Raw genomic sequence first — 20,023 nt, 5'->3', positions numbered from 1 at the left:
ACCATTTGTTCAGTGTTCCAGAAGCTTTTCCAGACATCCTTTTAAATTTGTGTGGAGTCTTTCTGACATAGGTTTCATTGATTTAGTCCTTGGACACTGCTGATGAGCTCAGCCTCAGCCAGAGCCTACTTGGCACGGATGAGTTGTTTGTTGTAAACTTGAAAACCCCAGCCCTCTACCCCTGTATTGTTCCAGATAGTAGAGACCTGTCCCTTAGCTATCAGTAACAAGGAAAGACGCCTCTCAGAGTGAACATTGTAAGGATTTTAGGGACTACATGCTAAATAATAAAAGGGACAGAAGCCAAGCATAGGAGTCAGTTTACTTTCCTCCTTGCTGAGACAAAATACTGACAAAAACAGCTTGAGGAAGCAAGGCTTTATTTTGGCACACAGTTTGAAGGACAGACAGTCTGTCACGGGAGAGAAGGCACAAGGTAGCTGGTCACACTGTCCACAATCAGGGGCCAGAGACCAGATGGACACAGGTGTTCAGCTTACTTTCTGTCTTTTATTCTGTCCAGGGCCCCAGCCCATAAAACAATTTCACCCACACTTAGGGTAGGTCTCCTCTGTTAACCCAACCTACTCATCCCAGGAGTTTGTTTTTATGGGACTTTAAATCCCATCAAGTTGACTATAAAGATTAACCTCTGGCGCATTTTACACCAGTCAGCCCTTGCACTGTGAGCTCAGGTCACATGCAAGAGTCTGACTGCTGCCTAAGGAACAGAGTGGAGTGCTGGGCACCCAGGGGCACAGAAGAGGCACAGACTGGAGTGAGCTTTCAGTTTCTTGACAGTTCTGCTCTCTGGCTTGTGGGGGTCAGCTGTGGCAGCGGCAAAGCATGGCTGATGAAAGATACATATTCAACTGCAGTCTCCACGTTGGTCTTTGAGGAAAGAAAGGAGTGTTTAGGGTTGCTGCTGGCACAAGTCAATGGCCCCTGTGTGGTCACTTGGAGGCCAGCACGCCAGCTGTCTGTGGTCTCCAAGGAGGAGCCTCATTCTCCACAGGGTTTGCCTGACCCAAATAACTAGCTCTTAGACACTCGGAGGAATATTTTCTTTAACATTCTCATCAGGGAAATGATGAAGACTTGATGGTAAAAATGAGTGACGATGAATCTACCTGAACAAAGGGGAAAAAAATTCAAGTAGCCCCCGGTGTAGGAATTTCCTGAATAGGCCAATCTAAGCAACTGAATAAATGTGATTAAGGATCTAAACTTGGGAGAGTGGCTACCAGCTAACGGAATACAAGCATATCTAAGCAGAATACAATGCCTCCATTATCTGTGGTAACTGGGGAGGCCACGTGGCTTGCCAAGCGGGTGGAGGCTGAGGTGAAGGCAAACTAGACCGAGTGGATGGCTGTGCATGGAACTGAAGAGAAGTGTCACTATTGTGCCTGAGGGCTGAAAGGTTGCTATCTGGGCTTTGTTCTGTTCTCTGGGCAGCAGCCTGTTCTCTCTCCTGGCCCAGAGCATCCTTTGCTACTGTTGACCCATCTAGGCACCCGTTGGCCTGGAGACCTTCAGCCCCTTACCCTCTAGAGTAAAGGCCCCTATCCCAGCTTCCCTCTGCCCTTCTGTTTTCTGTTGCAGCCCCCCCGGCCTTCCCAGTATGACATTGATCTCCCCTTGTGTCTCCGTAGAAAATTAAAGAGATAACCTACATGCACTCAGAAGGGATCCTGGCCGGAGAGCTGAAACACGGGCCCCTGGCACTAATTGACAAACAGATGCCGGTCATCATGGTCATCATGAAGGACCCTTGCTTTGCCAAATGCCAGAATGCCTTGCAGCAGGTCACCGCCCGCCAGGTGAGGGCTCTCCTGTTCCGTACCACATATGCCCACGTCGCCCGCTGCCATCATCACAAGCCACTGTCTGTGGGTGTGCCCACACTCTGTCCTGTTCCCTGCTTGCACGTACGTGCTGTGGCAGGTGCGTGGAAATCAGAGGACAACTTGCAGGCGTCAGTTGTGTCCTTCTATCATGCTGGCTCTGTGCCTGGGGCTCAGGGCTTCGGGCTTGTTGGCATTGACATATCCACTAAGTTGTCTCACTAGCCCATTGGGCCCCTTGGGAGTACCACCCACATCTGGTAGAGTACCAGTGAGCCAGAGATCATATTCCGTCGCTCCTTAGCGAGAGCCAGTGAGCAGAGCTGACCTGGATCCTAAGGCTAGAGACAGAAGAGATGCTTCCAGGGCCACATCCTAAGGGCGTGGTTTCCTCCCAAGGTTTCTATAGTGTAATTCTGACACTGACTCTGCAGGGTTAAGTCAGATTTCACAAGGTAAGTAAGACCGCTCTCCCATCCGAACCCACACATTAGGAACTAATGGGCACCCAAACCTCGGACTGGCTGCAAATTTGGGGGTTCTCCAAACCCGTCAAGATCAGTAACTCTCATAGAACCTAGGAAGGCACAATGCTCACTATTAAAGTGTTATAACGGATTCTAATGGGGCCTGCCCGAGAGAAAAGAGCCACAGTGTAACGGTCCCAGATGAGAAACCTCTGTGTCCTTGTAGTGAGTCCCCCACCAGGTTCAATTGATGTGTACCGCCAAGTAGCTCCCTTGAGCTCCTTCAAGACTTTCCTTGGGGTTTCCTTAAGCAGACACAGATGACTAAATCATTGATCATGTGACAGAACTTGCTCTCCAGCCCTGCCTCTGTTCTTTGTGACCCAAAGCCTCAACTTTCTAATCGCGCTTTATCTTTCCAGCATATCCAATCCCTGCCTTGAATCTGAGTTATTGGATTAGCAGTAAACTCAAGTATAGTCCAAGAGGTCCAGGTGGACAGTGGCACTTCTAATTGTTCAAAGTCTGAAGGCAGATTAGCTCCCTCCCAGGAACTAACCTGCCAGTTATATTACTCTCTGGCCTCATGGACATGGGAAGGCAGAGACTGTGTAGATTCATGAAGTCACAGGTAGACAAAATCCAGTAAGATGCTTAAGTCAGGCAAACTGCCACACGTATCTCGGCACCGCGGTGAGAGAGCTAGTGTAAAGACACAGTTGAGTCACTTCCTACTGCAAACCCTCGTGGCTTCCTGTCAGACGACAGTGACCTCTCTCCCATTCTGCATCATGTGGCCCTTTTCCACATCCCACGGAGTTACAGGTATTCTACCTGTCCTGATTCCCACTCAGGCCAAGCTCATTCTTTCCTCTAATTGTCTCTTCCTATTGCTTTGGAGGGGGGGGGGGGGCTTCTCATGCAAATAGCTTCATGGTCCAGTGCAAAGAGCTACATGGCTCTTTCTGTGTAGCTAAGGCTGACTTGAACTTGATATAGACCTGGCTCGCTGGGCTTTGCCCTCCCAAACTTTCTTAGTTACTTCTTGGTTACTGTGATTAAAAAAAGAAAATACCTTGATAAGAGTAATTTAAGAGCTGGATGCAGTGCTGCATACCTATAATCCCAGCACTCAGCGAGGCAGAGGCAGGCAGATCTGTGTGAGTTCAAGGCTAGCCTGGTCCAGAACAGCCAAGGCTACACAAAGAAACCCTGTTTCAAAAAATTAAAAAAAAAAAAAAGGTAATTTAGGGATTTATTTGGACTCATGGCTCAAGGATATAATCTTTCATGGAGGCAGGACTTTGAGGAAGGAAGCAGCTAGTCAAACCTCATTTTTCTGGCCCTCGATTTACTTTCTCTTTTCCACGCAGTCCAAGACCAAAGCCAAGGGTATGGTGCCACCCACTGTCAGAATGTGTTATCCCACCTCAGTTAACATACTTTAGATAATCGCTCACCATTGGACTTGGGGGCCTGTCTCCTAGGTGACTCTAAATCTGTTCAAGTTGACAGTCAGCGTTAACATCATATAAAGCATCAGCATCTCTCACTCGTGCTTTACTGCCCCTGTGGCACCTAGCCACATATTCATATCCATAATCCCACACCCAGTGTCCACATATCCACTATTCATCTTGGCTCATGGTGTTATTTTTATCACTGGGTTATGAAGACCATTAGAGTTAGGAGTAGGTCAGGACAAGGCACTTGGGAAGCCAGTCAACAAATGGATGCTGAACGATGATGGTACAAGCGGCAGTCACCTGACCAGGAAAGAGGAAGAAACACACCAAGAAGCACCACACATTGCCCTATCCATGTGGCATGCTTATGAGCTCACTGGTAAATCTAGCAAAGTCAAAGGATTGGTATCATCACTACGGTACTGCTGACGCCAGAAACTATGCTGGGTACAAGGGAGGGTTTGCTTCCTTCAGAGACACAGTATTTTATGAGCCTCTCTCTGCTTTAGGGTCGTCCAATCATACTGTGTTCCAAGGATGACACTGAGAGTTCCAAGTTCGCGTATAAAACTATTGAGCTGCCCCACACGGTGGACTGTCTCCAGGGCATCCTGAGCGTGGTCCCTCTCCAACTTCTGTCCTTCCACCTGGCTGTCCTCCGAGGCTATGATGTAAGTCTAAAATTTGCATAAATACAGCAAAGACAAGGAACAAAAAGCTAAAGTTTCTCTCTTATCAATACATTTTTATTTTTTATTGACACTTGTACACATTTATGGGGCACAGGGTACCACTTTAGTGCACAGATACAGAGTCATACAAATATGTAATGGCAAAGTTGTTTTTTTTTTCTTTCTTTCTTTTTTTTTTTTTTCTCAAGAGAGGATTTCTCTTGTCTGTCGTGGACACTGCAATCCACCTGGCTCTGCCTCCCAAGTGCTGGGATTAAAGGCCTCCGCCTTCCATCCCACCCAGCCTTCTTTTTTTTTTTTTTTAAGTTTTTTGAGACAGAGTTTCTCTTTGTAGCATTGGCTGGCCTGGCCTTGCTTTGTAAACCAGGTTGGCCTTGAACTCACAGAGCTCCACCTGCCTCTGCTTCCCCTAGTTCTGGGATTACAGGGGTGCACCATCTCACCCAGCTGCTTTTTTTGTTTTTTAAACACATACTTGGATTAAATACTTATTGGAGAAATAATGTATACAAAGTAACTTTCATTTAAGGTTGTTTAGATTCCTCCAGGAACAGCAAAAATAAACCATTACCCAGAAGCAGTGTTGATTGATACAGTTAATATTTTATCCAAGTCTTTTTTCTGTACATGCAAATTTTAAAAAACATTTTTCAAGTCAGCTCTGGTGAAGCACACTTGGAAGGCCAGCATTCAAGAGGTCTGAAGCAGGTAAATTACAAATTTGAGGAACCCTGTGCCTACATAGAGAGACTTAAATACAAAAAGAAAAAATAAACAAAAATGAATAATATTATATCAAAGTTAAAATTCTGTTTCTCTTTGTACCATTTTTTTCTTTCTTATGAACTTATGTGCAACATTTAATTATTGTATAATATCCCATCCAAATCTTTATTTTTACATTTTTATTTATGTGCCTGTATGTATGTCTATGTAACCATATGCCACATGCATGCAGTGCCCCCAGAAACCAAAAGAGGCCATCAGATCCCTGAGGACCTATTGTTGCAGGGGGTTGTATGCCACCTGATTTGGGAACCTACTCAGACCCTCTGGTAGAGCAAAGCACTCTTGACCTCTGAGACATCTCTGCAATGACACTGCAAGCTTTTGACATCATTTTCTGAACAACTACTTAACTGGTCTGCTGTTTCCAATTTTTCATTTTATGATTAATACCACAGTGAACATGTTTCTATGCACATCCTTGTCCCACATTTAAGATTTGTAGTTGTTGAGAAAATGATTTGACATTTTGAGACTGCTGACATCTAAATTACACCCCAGAAAAGAATCAGTTTATAACCTCAGCAGCAAATGTGTAAGAATGCAATTAACTGTGCAAAAAACTAGATGCTGTGTTACAGTTTTATTTTGAGATGCTTATAAAATTATAACAATACAAAAAGCAATATCCCAGACACCTAGATGTGTCTCATCCAAGTTGATACCTCATAACTTTCTGTTGTATTTGTTTCATCTTTTCTTAACATAAAAGTAAAACATCTTTTTGCAGATCAAGTGGAAGCCTACTTTATTATCCATCTCCAGTCATATTTCTCAGTCTCTACACAAAGTAACAAGTCTTATAAAAATCATGTATATCTGTCTTAAAATGCGATTTTTTTTTTCGATAGCCAGGCGTGGTGGTGCACGCCTTTAATCCCAGCACTCAGGAGGCAGAGGCAGGCTGATCACTGTGAGTTCGAGGCCCGTCTGGTCTACAAAGTGAGTCCAGGATAGCCAAGGCTACACAGAGAAACCCTGTCTCAAAAAACAAAACCAAAACAAAACAAAAAGTGATTTTTTTCATTTAACTTTTGTTTTATGTATATTAGTATGAGGGTGTCAGATCCTTTGGAACTGGAGTTACAGAGGGTTGTGAGCTATCTGTGGGTGCTGGGAATTGAACCCAAGTCCTGGAAAAGCAGCCAGTGGTCTTAACCATTGAGTCATCTCTCCAGCCTTTGGGAGGGTTTTGAAATGTGTGGTTTTTTTCCTTCTTCTTCTTCTTCTTCTTCTTCTTCTTCTTCTTCTTCTTCTTCTTCTTCTTCTTCTTCTTCTTCTTCTTCTTCTTCTTCTTCTTCTTCTTCTTCTTCATTAATTAGTTTTCCCAGTGCTGGTGGTCAAACCAAGCAAGGTCTTACATATGCTATGCAGACACTATCTCTGAGCTACACCCCAGTCCTAAAAAAGTAGATTTGTTTATTTGCTTTATTTTCTTTTTACTGAAGCTTTGTTTTTTTTTTTAATGGGATTTCTCTGTGTAGCCTTGGATGTCCTGGAATTCACTCTGTAGATCCACTCTGCAGAACTCAGAGGTCTGCCTGACTCTGCTTCCTGAGTGCTAGGATTAAAGATGTGCTCCATCACCACCCAGTGACCCAGTGAAGCTGTGTGTGTGTGTGTGTGTGTGTGTGTGTGTGTGTGTGTGTATGTATGCGTACATGAATGCAGAAACTACATGTTACTGGCACCTGTGAGATGCTGAACAAATTGCTTTGTGGTAGAGGGTGGCCTTGAAATTCCTGCCTTCCAATTTTCCTTGCAAAGGCTAGAAGAGTACTTTAGATCTCCTAGAATTGGAGTTACAGGCAGCTGTGATACAGGTGCTAGGGATGGGAGTTGGGCCCTCTGGAAGACCAGTAAGAGCTGCTGTAGCCAGGCATGGTGGCAGGTGCCTTTAATCCATCCCAGCACTCAGGAGGCAGAGCAGGCAGATCTTGGTGAGTTCGGGACCATCCTGGTCTGCAAAGAGAGTTCCAGGACAGCCAAGGCTATTACACAGAGAGCAACCCTGTCTCGAAAAACCAATAAAAAGAATTGTTACCCATTAGGTTATCTCTCCAGCCCTGGTTTGTTCATTCTGATAGGCTCTTGCTGTGTAGCCGAGGCTGGCCTTGGATTTGGTATATAGACCTCATTTGCCTGTACTCAAGTCTGTCTGCCTCAGTCTCCTGAGTGCTAGGATTGCATCATACCTGTAAACTGAAGGGTGACTTTTTTGTTGTTGTTGTTGGTTTGGTTTGGTTTGGTTTTTTTTTTTTCCAAGACAGGGTTTCTCTGTGTAGCCTTGACTGTCCTGGACTCGCTTTGTAGACCAGGTTGGCCTCCAACTCACAGTGATCCACCTGCCTCTACCTCCCGAGTGCTGGGATTAAAGGCATTCGCCACTACGCTTGGCTGAAAGGTGACTTTTTAACAGCACCCACCAAGCTACCTGTTTTTAAATGTGTGAATCACACAACAGGACACATGTCACGTCCTGATAAATGTTCATTAAGTGAAGTAAATGCTGTACACTTAAAGGAGCTTCTTGCAGTAAGGAATCGCCTTTCAAACTGGAGCTGTTCGGGTAGGTTGTGGCTGGAGGTGACTGGGAAGAAACAGCAACACGCTGCCACCCGTGAGATACCGATTGCCATGTGGTAGATAGAGGCTGACCTTGAATTTCTGGTCCTCCTGCCCTTCCACGTTTGTGTACCTCCATGCCTGCTTTGTGAGGTGCTGGGGGTGGAGCCTATGCTTATCTGCATCCTTAGCAAGAACGCTATCAACTGGGCTTTTTTTTTTTTTTAGGTTGACTTCCCCAGAAACCTAGCCAAGTCTGTCACTGTGGAATGACCTCCATGACAAGAGCATCGTCACCTGCAGTCTACTTCAACTGCAAAGATGCCACATGGGGAAAAAGTGGCCCTTCCATGGGTCTCTCGCTCCCGGGGACAGCTTTACAGCTTCGACGTGCCTTGTACCCAAGTGCTTTGCTTTACAGCAAATGCTGTGTCTCTGTGTCCTGAAGTCACCAAGGAGAAGGAATTGTTTACATGCGGGAATCAGAGCAGACTTTCCACTACTGTGCAATAGAGATACCGCTCTCTTCGGAGTAACTGTGAACCTTTTTTTTTTTTAAACCAACACTAGCTAGTTTTAAAAGACAAAATATTTATAATGATGATTGTATAGCTTTTAAGTTATTTTTCTAGTATGTGGCTTTCTGTAGCCATGGTATTGCCAGGACCATGCATCTGGGCCACCCAGTGTGCTGTCTCTGGGCTCACTCTTGGCGAGTGTCACTCATCTCAGTTTTGGGCACAAGGCATGAGCCCTTTGTTTCCTTTCTCCTTTTCCTTCCTCCACAAGCTGCTCTTGATTCCTGTCCCCTGACATCAATGTGTCCCCTCTGCCCCCTTCCTGTGCCTCCTTTGAGCCCAGTTAAAAGTCTCTACTTCTTTCAATATTCCCAGATGGGCTCAAATCTCTCAACTCTCTGACTTCTCCTTAATCAGATTACGGTTCTTTTTTAAGCCCTGGCAGCACTTTGGTCCCTGCTCCCTACTCATAGTAAACCAGCCTGAAATGTCCCATGCAAGAGGGTGGTTTCATGGGGCCTGCCCTACCCTATTCAAAAGCGTGCACAATCAATGTACTATGCAATTTTACAACAATAAAGACAGTGCAACGGTTTTTCCTCTTGTTTGTTTGGATTTGGTTAAACTCCTTTTCCTTACATCTGAGGGTCTGAGCACTGTCTGGCGGGAACACTCCCATCATTAGTGGTACAGTTTGGGTAGGAATTGAATGTGCTTCCCAGTGGTTCATTCATGTGTTGAATTCAACCCTCATTGAGAGGTGTTTTTCATTACGCTAGAGGCCGAGAAATGCAAAATCAAGACCTTTGCTGCTTTGGTGTGTAGGAGAGACTGCTTCTTGCTCCCTACTGGAATGTCTCTTTGTATCATCTCACTGTGGAAAAGGCAAGTGAGCTCCCAGGGCTTCTTTTAAAGAGCTCTGATTCCATTCGTGAGGGCTTCACCTTCAAGCCCCAGTCACTCTATGAAGGCCTGACTTTTGTGTATGTGTGCATGCTTGTATATGCATGTTTTGTACGTGTGTGCAGAGGTTGACACTGGGTGTCTTTGCGGATTGCTCTCTCCTTTATTCGCTGAGGCGGGGTTTCTATCTGAGCCCAGAGTTTGCTGATTTGCCTAGTCTAACTAGCCAGCATATCCTGGGCAATCCCCCATCTCTCCTTCCTAAGTGCTGGGATTACAGGCAGGCCACCACACCCATCCTGTGGGTGCTGGGGATCCGAACTCTGGTTCTTCATGGTTGCTCAGCAAGTGCTGGAGCTACTGAGCCACCTTCATAGCCCAGACCTACTTTCATTACCATCCATGGGGGTGGGGATATAAACATATTGGGGGAGAAATACAAAGTCAATAGACCATAGCGAGAGGTCATTTTTGAGAACTTAGTAGATCCAGAAACTATTACTTATACTTCAGTGAAGGTTTGTCTAATAATGAAAAATTTTTAAAAGATTTATTTATTTATTATTATGTATACAGTGCTCTGCCTGCATGTACAGCTGCAGGCCAGAAGAGGACATTAGATCACACTGTAGATGGTTGTGAGCCACCATGTGGTTGCTAGGAAATTGAACTCAGGACCTCTGGAAGAGCAGCCAGTGCTCTTAACCTCTGAGCCATCTCTCCAGCCTCCCTAATAATGAATTTTAAGTCAGAGAAAACCATTTTCCATTCTCTTGTTCCTTGTGTTGTTCTGAGTCCAAAATCACCCTGATAGGTCTCTGTGACTTTTCCTTTTTTAAATTCTCTTTTTGCTTCTGGTGTCCTCAAATAGTGCAGTGTAGAGCCTTGGGTTTCTTCATTTGATGTTAACCTAAGAAATGCATCCACAAAGCTGGGTGTGGTGGCACACACCTTTGATTCCAGCACTCAGGAGACAGAGGCAGGCAACACTTGTGAGACAAAAGCAGGTGGATCTCTGTGAGTTCGAGGCCAGCCTGGTCTAGAAAGTGAATCCAGGACAACCAGGACTACAAGAGAAACTCCATCTTAGAAAACCAAAAAAAGAAAGAAACAAACAAACAAATCTGCCTCAGGTCTGTAAGAGCATTAAAAAAAAAAAACCAAAGAATTTATTTTAAGTGTAGGTATGCCCACATGCATATATGTGCATCTCTTGCATGCCTGGTGCCTATAATGGCCAAAGGAGGGTGACAGATCCCATTTATCCCGAGTTACAGAAGGTTATGTGTGTCGGTACTGGGTCCAGGTCCTCTGGAAGAGCATCCAGCGCTTTTAACCACTAGGTCTAAGAAATCTCAAGTTACTTTGTTACAGAATTGTGTTTCCATTCCCCTGGCCTCTCTGAAATGGAACGCCTGCTTCAGAGCTTGGAGCTGTTTGACAGGATGGGTCTAGGCACTCTCCTTTCCTGTTATCAGTTCTTTCTTTTAGTTCAAGTAGTTGGGAAATGTGCTAAGGCTTCCCTCCCTAACTACCTCCATCTGCAGCCGTCTATCCAGCAGGGCCGTACACGGAGGTGTGAAGGAGCACGGTGAGGATGGGTAGAACGCCCACCACTTGGGTGTGTCTGATGCTTCCCAGGTGGTTAGAATGGGCTTATAGGCCTGGGGGAGGAAGAGCAACATTCTTATCACATCACTTCGAGCATATAAACCACTGCCATTGGCCTTGTTAACTCTCTCGGTGTGAACCTTGGTCTGATATTAACCTACCTGAGACAGTCAGTGCCAGATTTCACGTCTGCCAGGGTGCTGTGCCAGATGCAAGTTGCTGAGATTCTAGCTGAGGCTGCTGGGAGCTGTTTGAGTTGGCCTCTGTGTTACACACACACACACACACACACACACACACACACACGTAAGTACTTCCTGACTCATACTACACTTCACTCCAGAACCAACCTGTACATTTCCTGAGCAGCCCGGATCTACCGTATCTCTAGTGACCTCTGGTTCCTCTGTCAGAGAAAACAAAGACCAGTCTTAGAAGCAAAGAGCTAAGCTCTGGGCGTGTTTTCTGCTATTGGGATGTGATTACCTCTAGGCCACCTCACCTGAGACCAAGGTCACATATCACTATTCAGCCAAGGTCACATATCACTATTCAGAACAGCTTCCAAATGGCTGGCTCTTGTCTCAGGGTGTGATCTACTTTCAGTCCCTCTGAAAGCCAACAACAATATTTTTTTTTTCTTTTGGAAGTTATCCTTAGCTTACTCTCTCTGTGTGTGGTAAGATTCGGCTTTCTGTTTGACTGTACTAATCTTCTACATGACCTTGGACTGTCTTGTCCAGGTTCAAGGCAGGCTAGTCAGAAGTTCTGTGAACACATCTATTAATACAGGTAGCCACTTGCTAGGAAATCCTAGGCAATGTGGGGTGTCATAAGGTCAATGCTGTATTAGAGCTTGACGGACTCTCAGAAAAGCTCTCTAGTATTTTAGGCTGGGAGTCAGGGCCCAGCTGCTGGCCTTTTGGAAGATGCTTAAAGAAGAGGTCAGAGGGTCACAACATTTCATCTCTGGTTATACAGTCCCGAGTATCTGCCTCCATTCAGCACAAGTCCCCCCTCAGCTGTGCCTCCATGTCACCTCTGGATATCGGAGAATATATCCCTCCACTACCACCTCTTCCAGCCAGCTCAGTCCATTCACTTGCAGTGTTGTCATGTGAGCCCAGATCTAACCCAGTTGACTGATGTGTGTAGAAGCTACAAGAAGAGTGGTTCACTGTGCATTTTACTATGAGTTTTTCAAAGCAGAAGGTCCCTGCTCTTGAATGGTGGATGAGCAGCCTGGAACACAGGTGGTAGGCATCCCATTGCAAGAAAGAGATGCTCACTCAGAGAAGAGTGGTCCCTGGTCCCTGGGGTTGGCTCCACCCTTGCTTTCACCACAGCACAGATCCTTCCCAGCACATGTCCTGCTGCGATGTGAGTAGTCCCCCAGGGCTACTGTGAGCTATGAAGAGGTGGAAAGTTATTTCAGTTATGGTGTTTAGAGGTGAGGCTTTAGGGAAGTGATTGGGATTGGATAAGGTCACTAGGATGAGGGTAGGCTTCTGGTGATTTTATGAGGAAAAGAACCAGATAGACACATATACAAGCATATGTTCTCTATCTCAGACGATATGGTGCCCTGGACCATCAGGAGACTGCCAGCAAGAAAGCCATAACCAGATAGGCCTCTCAACAGGCTACTTCCAATCACACACCAAAACAAACCTCTTTGTGTGCATGCGCGTGCATATCTTTGTTTGTGTGAATGTGGTCACCAACCAGAGATCAGCTTTGGGTGCCATTCCTCCTCAGGTGCCATCCATTTTGCACTTTTGAGACAAGATCTTTTGTTGGGACCTCAGGATCACAATTAGGGTAGGCTGTCTGGCCACTGAGCCCCAGGAATCCGCCTGTCTCTGCCTCCCTAGGTCTAAGATTATAAGTAGAAGCCAGCGTACCCAGCTTTTAAAATGGAGGGCTGAACTCTGCTCTTCCTTTGAATGATCACCTCCCTGCCCCCACCCCTTAAAGTTTGTTTTTAGTTGCAGTCGTTAGGGTTTCTAGTTTAGGTTTTTCCCATGGTACCGCGGGTTGCACCAGGGCCTCTTGCTTACCTGCTATGTCTTTTCATTCTCATCACTGTGATAAAGTAACTGACAGGAACGACCGAGGGGAGAGTTTCATTTTGTTTTGTTTTTTGCACACGGTTTTAGAGACTTCATTCCACCCTGGCAGGGAGGACATGGAGGAAAAGGACAGCATGGTAGCTAGGAGGCAGAGAAAGCGAGTGCCTACAGTGGGGCGGGCTCTGCTTTTCCTCTTGTATCACACCCGGCACCAACCTATGGGGTATCACTCACACTCAGGTGGGTGTGCATACCTTAGGCAGTCCTTAGCAAGAGTCCCAAAGACATCCCATTCTATTGAAGTTCATGATAACAATTAACCATCTCAGGAGGCGAGGGCTCTACTACTGAATTAAGTCTGTGGTCCTAGGTCTCTATATAAAGTGGCCTGCCTTTGGTATTACACACACACACACACATACACACACACACACACACACACACACACACACACACTGAGACACACCACACACAGGCAATATAGACATACATACATATATATCACACATATACACCACACACAGACACACACAATACACATACATGCACCATACACATACATGTACCACACACCACACACATATACATGCATACATACATATACCACACACAGAAGCACACACACTTACATACATACACAGACACACAAACATACACACAGACACACACAGACACATACACACCACACACACATATACATACACGGATAGACAATACTTATCCCGATTAGCTTACGTGCAGCTTTTTTTCCTCCACAAAGCACAGTTGAAACAGTTGGGGAGAAGAGAAGAAATGTTCGAGAGTAGTTGAAGGGAGGAGAAGGAGACAGGAAGTCTGAGTGAGAAGCACTCTCAGGGACTCTATACTACCACGGCATCCCCAACAGGCCATAGCTGTTATCTTTACTACTTCCTACAGAGAGAGGCTTGGAGGAGTTAATCCCTTGCCTGGGGGGTGCCGTGGAGGAGGGGGTTGCAGTGGGGGAGGGGCTGCAGTGGGGGAGGGGGCTGCAGTGGGGGAGGGGTTGCAGTGGGGAGGGGTTGCGGTGGGGGAGGGGTTGCGGTGGGGGAGGGGTTGCGGTAGGGGAGGGGTTGCGGTGGGGGAGGGGTTGCGGTGGGGAGGGGTTGCGGTGGGGAAGGGGGTTGCGGTGGGGGAGGGGTTGCGGTGGGGGAGGGGGTTGCGGTGGGGGAGGGGTTGCGGTGGGGGAGGGGTTGCGGTGGGGGAGGGGTTGCGGTGGGGGAGGGGTTGCGGTAAGGGAGGGGTTGCGGTGGGGGAGGGGGTTGCTGATAAGCAGAGTTAGACTGGAATGCAGGCCAAAGAAATCTATCAGCCCAGAGCTTGCATGGGAAGCAGACCTCTGGACAAATCCTTGTTAGCCCAGCACCCCAGCCCAGGACTTTTATGTTCTCTGTGTGCTTTTCTTCCTGACAAAGAGGTCAGTGTAGGACAGGGAAGTGGGTAGTGTCTGTTTGCCATAACATCAAGGGTAGGTGGGTAGAGCCAGGAGTCATGGCAGAAGAGAGAGTAAAAGCCAAAGGAAGGAGGAATGAATCGTGCTGGGTGATGTGTTCAGTGTGTTTTCAGCTTTATCCAAAACTGCTGTGCTATTTAGCAAATATTATATCATGTTGCCCCACCCCACCCCACCCACCAGCAGGGTATGAGCATTCCTACTGCTTCCGGTCACCCCAACACTTGTTATTAAATTTTAGTGCACTACTCCTAGTAGCTATGTATGTAGTGATAGCTCATTGCAGATTGATTTAGAGTCCCCTAAAGTCTTGAAGCAGCTTTAAAATCAATTCCTTCCTCTTAGCACCTGTGACCATGGCCCCAACCCAGGCTTCAGTTTCTCAAAATGGCCTTTGCTGTGGTTCTCAACTAGTCTCGTGGCCTTAGGCACGACGTTCTTCAAACCTTACAAGCCCTAGTGATCGTTCTAAAAGAAATGCTGAGTCGCATCACTGAACTTGCTTAACCTCCTCGACAGCTGCCCTTTATCTCCACAGCCAGGTCACCCACCTTTTCATGCCCCAAAGGCTGGCAGGTGAGAGTAAAGCTGCTGCTAGGCATGGGTCACAGGAGGAACAGGGTGGGGAGGGACAGGGGCCTCACCTGAAGGGGTGTGTTCCACTCAGTTCTCACAACCACTGCCCTTTTATGAAGAGAACCCAACAACGGAGTTCTGCCTCTTTTGCTTTTGTTTTGGAAATCCTCTCAATGTTCAGATGATGCAACTATGAGACCTACACAAAACCCTCTGGCTAAAGAAGGCACAGCAGGGAGCAGAAGGCGGTCCTCCGTGTGTCCATCAGCCCATGGTCAGCAAAGCCAGCCCATGCCCAGCACCATGCCGCTCCAATCTCATCACCTGCCTCTCCTGCCCGCCAGCATAGGTGGCTGTGTTACCCCGGACACGGCACATACGTCCCTCTCCTTTCTGAGCACTTGGCCCAAATGTGTTTCAAAGTCACAGACCCAGCAGCACTTTTCCTTTGCCTTTCCAGCTTCAGCAAGGACTTCCCTCTGCCAAGAGTCCCCCACCTCCACTGTTTCTCGCTGCCTGGCCAGGGTAGCCAGGTGTCGGGGTCCATATATGGCGTTCACATCACATTTTGGAAGACTCTTTGCACTTGTAGACCCTGGCCAGGCTTCCTTGTCCTCACTCAAAGCATGGGCCAGCACCATTCTACCCCACCCTGTCATGTCACCTCAGCTCCATGTCTGTCTGTCTGTCCACTATAATTTCGTAAAATCAGAACGAAGACCAGTGTCTGTAGAGTGAACAGAATCTGTATGGAAAGCTTGGTGGGTAAACATATGCATGATGTTTCTTGGCTACTTACTTTGCATCGGGGTGGTGCTATGAAACCCATCTTGGATGTCCGGGAATTGGAGGTCCATTCTTCTCTGAGGGGAAGCACTGAGTAGTGTTCTTCAGGGAAACGGCAAGTATGACAGCTAGGATGTACTGTCTTTAATAATGCCAATCGTTGGCTCTGGTGATGGGGGCTAGAGCTGAGGTGAGGAGAGGAGTGGACAGAAGCCTACAAAATGAACTGGTCTCAACGCAGCACAAGCAGGCGCTGGGAGGATTTTAAGCAGAGATAAACCGTACTCCCTCTGGTGGCCAAAGGAGGACGCTGCTGGTTTTGTCTTCTTCACCTAGTCGTAACTGGGAATAGGTAATCTTAATTGAGAAAATGTCTCCGTTAAGACCCGCCTGCAGGCAAGTCTGTGGGGGCATTTTCTTCATTGGTGATTGATGTGGGAGGACCTAGGCCATGCCTAATCAGGTGGTTCTGGGGTGTGTAAGAAAGCAGGCTGAGCAAGTCAGTAAGCAGTGTTCCTCCGTGGCCTCTGCTTTGGTTCTTGCCTGCAGCTTCCTTTCTGCCTTGAGTTCCTTACCTCTTTCAATGATAGAGCGTGACCTGAAAGGTGTAAGCCGAAATAAACCCTTTCCTCCCCAAAGTGTTTTTGGTCATTGGGCTTTGTCACAGCAATAGAAAAGCACAAGACAGGGACCCCATGGTTGACCGGATCCCTTTTTCTATCCTTCTACCTCCACCACCCCGACTCAGTACTGCTGAGATTCCGGGGGCCTCCTAGTCTCTTGACCTTCCTATATGCAGGGGACTCCTCCCTGGCTACTCCTTGGCATCCATTGATTACAGCTCCACCACCGCAGTCAACCCTTGTCAACTACTGTCTCCATTTTTTTCCAGTCCCTTTAAGGCCAGCCCTCAGCCTGTCCTGTTTATAGCTCCCTGAGCGTTTGCCCAGTGTGCCCAATCTTCCTGTCTCACTTGCAGCCTTTCTATCAAAACACGGAGTAGCCAGCATACCAACTTCTGTGCTTTGCAAACATCTTATACGACCTTAGACTTGCTGGAACCTATCTGAGAGGCCGGGGGGCTGCAGGAGAGGCAACAAAAGCCGCAATGTCAAAGATCGCTGTCTAGAAGCCCTTCAACACTGAACGCACTCCTTGTCCCTCTACACCGAAGAAGAAACTTGTCCCTTACAAGAGCCCCCTTTAGGCCATACCCCATTACTGACTCACCAGGGTCATAGTCACTGTCTCCCCAACCCCCTCTCTCTGTACATCTGGCCGCACCCCTGTTATGAGCCCATTCAGTGTGGCATGCGCAGTGCACCCGCCTTAGCGAGTAATAGATACCAAGGCTCCGCGCTTCCTCTCCCTACTCCTCCGGGGTCGTTATACTCCAGGTTGCCAGGCTCCAAAGCCTTGATACTGTCCGGGACTCCTGTCTAACCAGTCATCTCCAGTCCTATTCCAAGCCTCCTCTCCACTTGGACGTGCAGCAACGAGGCCTGACAACCACTCTTAGACTGTAGCAAAGTCATGCATGTCTCGCTCCTCCCTGGCTCCCGTTCCTCTTGGTCCACCCTCTCTGGCGCATGCGGGCCCCTGGCCCTGGGGGGCGGGCTTAGGAGATAGTCCTAGCTTGGCCTAGATCCCTAGCCCGGAGGGTACACTGCCGGACGCGCGTGCACAAGCAGATGGCCAGGCTCTGGAGCAGTTTAGGGGGCGCCATTCTGCATTAGGATATCCAGAGCGCGCCACTGGCCCCGCCCACACCAATTCTCCAGCCACGCCCTCACTGCTAAGCCTCGGCCCGCCCCCTGTTGCGATTGGCCCCGCCGGCCCAGTTCTCCTTGCTCTGATTGGCTGGCCCAAGGATCCGTCAGACTGAGAGCCGCGGCGGCGGCGGTAGCAGCAGCGGCGGCGGCGGCGGCGGCAGCAGCAGCGGAGCCGAAGGGAACCGGACCGGAAGGGTCGTAGCGCCCCGCGCCCCTCACACCCACTGCGGCGGCGACGGGGCGGAGTAGAGCGGGGCGGGGCGGCCGGGTCCGGGCTGTGGAGCCGGGAACCGCCAGAACGCATCGCCGCCAGTGCGCCCTCCCTCTGCCTCCGGCGCGGCGGCGCGGAGCCGAGGTGAGCCCGGCGGGCGGCTAGGCCTGGCGGGGCCGCTCGGGCCGCGCAGGGCCTGGGTTGCGGGGCGCGGGGTGTGGGCCGCTCGGTACCGCCCGGCTAGCCACGGTTCTGCAGCCACTCTCTCCCGCCTGGTGGTTGCATCCCCGGGCTGCAGGCCCGCTGTCTGGCCGGGCCCCAGCCGATCTGGCCGCAGGGGTCTGTAGATGCCTTCCCTCCAGCTGTGAAGCACGCTGCTGCACCTAGCTGCATGCCCAGGAGCCTGGGCTCTGGTCCCTGCGACCTTGGCGGTGACTCTGACCCTCCTCGGTCCTCTGATTTCTCCTCGGAGTAGTGGTAGAATGTCTAGGGTTTGGTCGGGGTTGTTATTAGGCACTGTGACTATCTCAAAGCGCTGGGGCAGAAGCCCAGGGCGCACATTTGAGGGCACCTGGGTGGGTGAATGCTCCTTTGCTGCTATGAGTGTCATAGGAACTCTCCCTCATCCCCTTAGAGTCCTCCCCCCACTTCTTGCTCCCTCCCAGTGCCTTGTCATTCATCTTCAGTGCCCAGCAGAGCCAGAGTGGGCCCTGCCCACCTCCTTTGCCACTCCTTCCCCTCTTAACAGAAGCTGAGCTCTATCCCAGTTACCTCACCTGCCAAAACCATTTATTTACCTCAGGACCTTTGCACTTCCAATTTCCCATGTTTCGGAGTTGTCTACATGATTTTTACCCCGTTGCCTCTCTCATATTGCTCCCTCTCATATTGAACCATTGACCTGTGATTCAGTGTCTTGTTTTTGGTGAGGCCTTCCTTGACCACCCCTTTTCCTCGCCCCCCCCTGCCCCCCTGTGCCCCCCTGTGCCCCCCCCCCCCCACTTTACTCATTCTAGCTCATCAGTTTCGTGATTTTCCTTCTAACACATACTCTGGTTTGATGCTGTCTGATTTATTGCCCTATTCCATTCTGTAGCATTGTGAATACAGGTAGTTGCCTGGTATAGTCTCTCTCTCCAGTAGTGTCAGCTCAGTGAGTGAGCAATAAGACCATCCTGCCTGCCTGTTACCTCTGCTTTGTCCGTTTATGTTAGTGACTTTTAACGAGTAAAAACTGTAAGCAAACAGACTCTTATTCTCTTTTTGTGAAATATTTTTAATGTTTTTTAAAGATCTCTTTCTAGTAGCTGTCAGAACAATTTATGATAAGAAAATTGCTATATTTTGGTAAGAGTTTCACTTCGAGTTTCCTTCCACACAACCGGGAGTTATCCACTGAATTCTGCATTATCTAGGTCATGCTTTCTGCTGGGCTCTAGGGACACAAAAGAGATAGCAACAGGGTACCTTCCCCCCAGAGAACCCAGGAGTCCCATAGAGCAGGCTGGCATGCACACAGTTCTAGGACAGGATATGACACCAGCTGTAGTGAAGGGTCTGTGCCCTAGAAATGGAGAACATGGGGTGGGGGTGCTGGTGAGCCTTGAGCAGGGACAGACACAGAAAGTGAAAGGGCAAGATCAGCAAGGAACTTTGCCCAGTGTGGAGCCAGGAGTCAGCCCTCCAAAGCAAGTGTGGGATTGTGGGGTGCCAGAGACCCCAGAGGTCAAGAATTTTTTGCCCAGCAGTTTTTGTAAAAGCCAGGATTCCAAATTTGTATTTGGACTCTGATTTTTTTTTTTTTTTTTTTTTTTAGTGTTGGCAAAAGCTAATTAAAACTAGCTATTTGGTGCCAAGCCTAAGTGCGGACCTCATGCAGCAGGGAGAGGGCTGTGGGAGGGAGGAGCAGTGAGGAGGAGCAGGAACAGTAGCCTGAAGCCAGAAGAGCTAGGCCGGGTTAGCCCAGATCCCAGCCAGATAGTCATTTGAGTGTGGCTGGCCCCTGTGATTGGCAGCTATGAAACTGGGTTTCACAGAGGAAGAAATGGTGGCTCACCGTGCTTCAGCCTCAATGCAGAACCCGAACCCAGATCACCCCTCAATCTACGGCTCTCAGCTCTATTTGTGTTTGGCTCTCAGTTTGTTCTGCAAGAACAGTAGCCCATCTATAAATGTTTTCCCCCTCCCCCCTTTCGGAAGAGTCCTGCGTGGTTAAAAATAATTGTCTTTTTTGGGGGAGCATAATCTCTGGAGAGCTTTGGTTTTCCTGAGGTTTTAATT

General features: G+C 48.3%; 2 protein-coding genes across 5 annotated transcripts in view; both read left to right on the top strand.

Annotated features, from left to right (window-relative positions):
- Nucleotides 1-8,936, top strand: part of GFPT2 (glutamine-fructose-6-phosphate transaminase 2) — a 47,471-nt gene extending 38,535 nt beyond the window's left edge. For both annotated transcript variants that reach the window (XM_084762869.1, XM_084762868.1), the window contains exons 17-19: nucleotides 1,656-1,823; nucleotides 4,290-4,451; nucleotides 8,052-8,936. In XM_084762869.1, coding sequence (XP_084618995.1) covers nucleotides 1,656-1,823; nucleotides 4,290-4,451; nucleotides 8,052-8,096 — 375 coding nt within the window. In that variant the 3' untranslated portion in view covers nucleotides 8,097-8,936. The remainder of the gene's footprint in view (nucleotides 1-1,655; nucleotides 1,824-4,289; nucleotides 4,452-8,051) is intronic.
- Nucleotides 8,937-17,644: 8,708 nt separating this feature from the next.
- MAPK9 (mitogen-activated protein kinase 9) overlaps nucleotides 17,645-20,023 on the top strand; it is a 45,769-nt gene continuing 43,390 nt past the window's right edge. For all 3 annotated transcript variants that reach the window (XM_084761901.1, XM_084761902.1, XM_084761904.1), the window contains exon 1: nucleotides 17,645-17,887. The gene's annotated coding sequence lies outside the window, so the exon portion shown is untranslated. The remainder of the gene's footprint in view (nucleotides 17,888-20,023) is intronic.

The sequence above is a fragment of the Acomys minous genome (assembly GCF_964271855.1).
Source record: "Acomys minous genome assembly, chromosome: 16".
NCBI classification, from domain to species: domain Eukaryota; kingdom Metazoa; phylum Chordata; class Mammalia; order Rodentia; family Muridae; genus Acomys; species Acomys minous.
Note: the sequence above shows the minus strand (reverse complement) of the source record. Positions and strands in the feature narration are given on the sequence as shown.